We start from the raw sequence: 2,687 nt of genomic DNA, 5'->3' as shown, positions 1-2,687 counted from the left end.
ATATACATCTGGCATCACATTAATCTTTTTCAACTGCAAAACTCTAAGTGCATGCCTACAAGGAATCCCCCTGGTCTCAAATAGTGCACATGTGCATTTTACCTCCACTTCTTCTTCATTAAAGTAAACTTCAAAATTTACTGTCTTGATGTGGTCATCAGCAGATATTTCATCCAATACATCGTATTTTAGAATGCGCCCTTGTGTGCTTACCAACGAACAATTACAACACATTAGCCCCAGCAACTCTTTTTGGACCTCTTTGAACTTTACATTCGTGTATAACTTTAGAAACTGTTTCTCAATGTTAAAATGAGAAACACAGGGAATTGTTTGGTTCATAGAATTGAAGTCAGCAGTGGTCTCTACCTCAACCTTCTTTCTAAGGGCATTATCAAACTGGTCGACGAATTCCTTCAACGTGGTTCCAGAATGGACATATCCATCGAAAAATGCATTCATGCTTTCCGACCTTTGAGTCGTACTCATACCCACCCAAAATTCAGTTTTCAAATAAACCGGAACCCAAAAAGACCTTTCCTCGAATAAGGCTTGAAGCCATTTATTGCCAACCAGATCATACTTTCTAAGTAGTTCACCCCAACTTGCCTCAAATTCTGATGTGGTCTGTGAGTCATATACTGCAAGTTGAATGTCAGTCTTCAGCCCCGCTGAGAATTTGGCGTGAGATCCTAGCTTCTCTGGAAGTTTCCGCATGATATGTCACAGACAATATCTATGACGAGATTCAGGGAATACAATGGCAATAGCATTCTTCATTGCCCGATCTTGGTCGGTTATGATGGCGTGGGGGGCCCGACCATTCATACAATCCAACCACATTTGGAACAACTAGACAAAAGTATGTGTGTCCTCAGTTGAAATCAATCCCACCCCTAATAATATGGACTGCCCATGATGATTAACACCAACAAATGGGGCAAAAGGCATCCCGTACCTATTTGTTAGGTACGTAGTATCGAAAGTTACTACGTCGCCATAATATTCATAAGCTGCTCGACTACGGGCATCAGCCCAAAACACATTTCGTAGCCTACCATCATCATCCACGTCCATGTTAGAAACAAAGCCATCATTCCGGTCTCTCATTCTTTGGAAATAATGATTAAGGGCTTCGCCACCTCCTTTACCCAACCGTAAATGTCTGGCCTTATCAATGAAATTCCGACAATCTTTCTCTTGAAAAGTTAAATTCTCATAACCCCCCGCATCAACAACAAGAGAATTAAAATTTTTGTTCATTCTTATTCCGGCTCGATCATTCAGGTCCAGGATCCTTTGGCTATATTCGTCTAGAAACTTGTGCGATCGCAACAGTCTAGTTTTCTTGGGGCTCACAGTTATGTGGTTGTGCACAATTTCAACAGTTGTGAAAACCCACTTTTCATTCTTGCTCAATGTAGCATTTACTCTTGCTTTACAATTTGTTCTGGTTGTTGGCCGTGGCTTCGAGATATTACTATTCTTAGGTTGGTACTTTCCGCCACGGGCGCAACCAACAGTCACATACACAGGCCTACCCTCATCATCTTTTCTAGTTCTCTGTGTCCGTACACCGAAACCCTCTTGCTTCGCATATTGCTTATAGTAGGCCGTCAGCTCTTTCACACTTTCAAACTCCATGCCTGATCTTGGTTCTTCAACCCTCATTTCATCATCTTCGACAATAGTGGTACCCCCCAAATCTTCATTTAAGTCGAATAACAACTCTGCATTTATTCACAGAATCAATGGATTAGCATGAAAACAATATTACTGAGGACTATAATCAAGGCAAACATATATCAAATACCGTCGGCATCATGCAAATGTGCATCAGTACTCGGTGATGTACTGCCGACATTTTGTTCGTCAACTGCAGGGGTTGGCACATTTGATGACGACGGCGCCGCTTGCGTCGGGTCATCCGGATTATAAGCTGGTAGCTATTCAAACAGTACACATTGTAAGTCCAAATGGAATAACTCTATAAAAATTAATCCGGTTAATTTTTGAAATTTTTAAATTCAAATAGCTCCATACCCGAAATGAAGTATCAAATGGGCTAAAGTCAACAGGATTGGAAGTTGGGGGGCATGACATCTTTACATTACATTAAAACCACGCTGCAATAAAAATTAATGCTTTCTCATCAACTTGCCATTATAAATTTCCTAATTAAACATGAAAGCATAATCAATCATGGTGCACCAAATTGTAATTTTGACTAAATATGCAATGAAAACCAGATTCAAGTCGTCAAAGCAACCAAACAAAAAAATGAAGCCCCACCGGATCAAACTATTTTTAGTTTTTTGCTAAACCACCCTCTCTTCTTCGCTTTGTCTTAGCTTTATCTTTTTCTACACTTGTAATAATTTCTTTCACTGTGAGTGAGGCCCCCCACCCATATCTACTGGTAAAAAAAAAAAAAAGCTATTTTTCCTCAATCAACCTTCAATCCAACCACATAGAATCAAAGCTACCCCATTAAAACTAAACCCATTTACAGCCTCAATATTTATGGGTAGATTCACGTCATTAATTTTCTGCACCATATTCTCATTACCACTCTTTAATGAAAGTACATGTACATATAATGCTATAAAGAAAAGGACCTACTGGTTCAATTAATGCATAATCCTCTCCATGTTGCATGCACTTGCAAGTTCGAAATATCACACCAG

General features: G+C 39.7%; 1 protein-coding gene across 1 annotated transcript; it reads right to left on the bottom strand.

Annotated features, from left to right (window-relative positions):
• Positions 1–852: 852 nt before the first annotated feature.
• LOC122316114 (protein FAR1-RELATED SEQUENCE 5-like) lies at positions 853–2,103 on the bottom strand. Its single transcript, XM_043132654.1, has 3 exons — positions 2,044–2,103; positions 1,814–1,946; positions 853–1,730 (listed from the first exon to the last, which is right to left on the bottom strand). The coding sequence occupies exons 1-3, from the start codon at positions 2,101–2,103 to the stop codon at positions 853–855; spliced, it is 1,071 nt and encodes a 356-aa protein (XP_042988588.1).
• Positions 2,104–2,687: the final 584 nt, after the last annotated feature.

The sequence above is a fragment of the Carya illinoinensis genome, chromosome 7 (genome assembly GCF_018687715.1).
Source record: "Carya illinoinensis cultivar Pawnee chromosome 7, C.illinoinensisPawnee_v1, whole genome shotgun sequence".
Lineage (NCBI taxonomy): Eukaryota > Viridiplantae > Streptophyta > Magnoliopsida > Fagales > Juglandaceae > Carya > Carya illinoinensis.
Note: the sequence above shows the minus strand (reverse complement) of the source record. Positions and strands in the feature narration are given on the sequence as shown.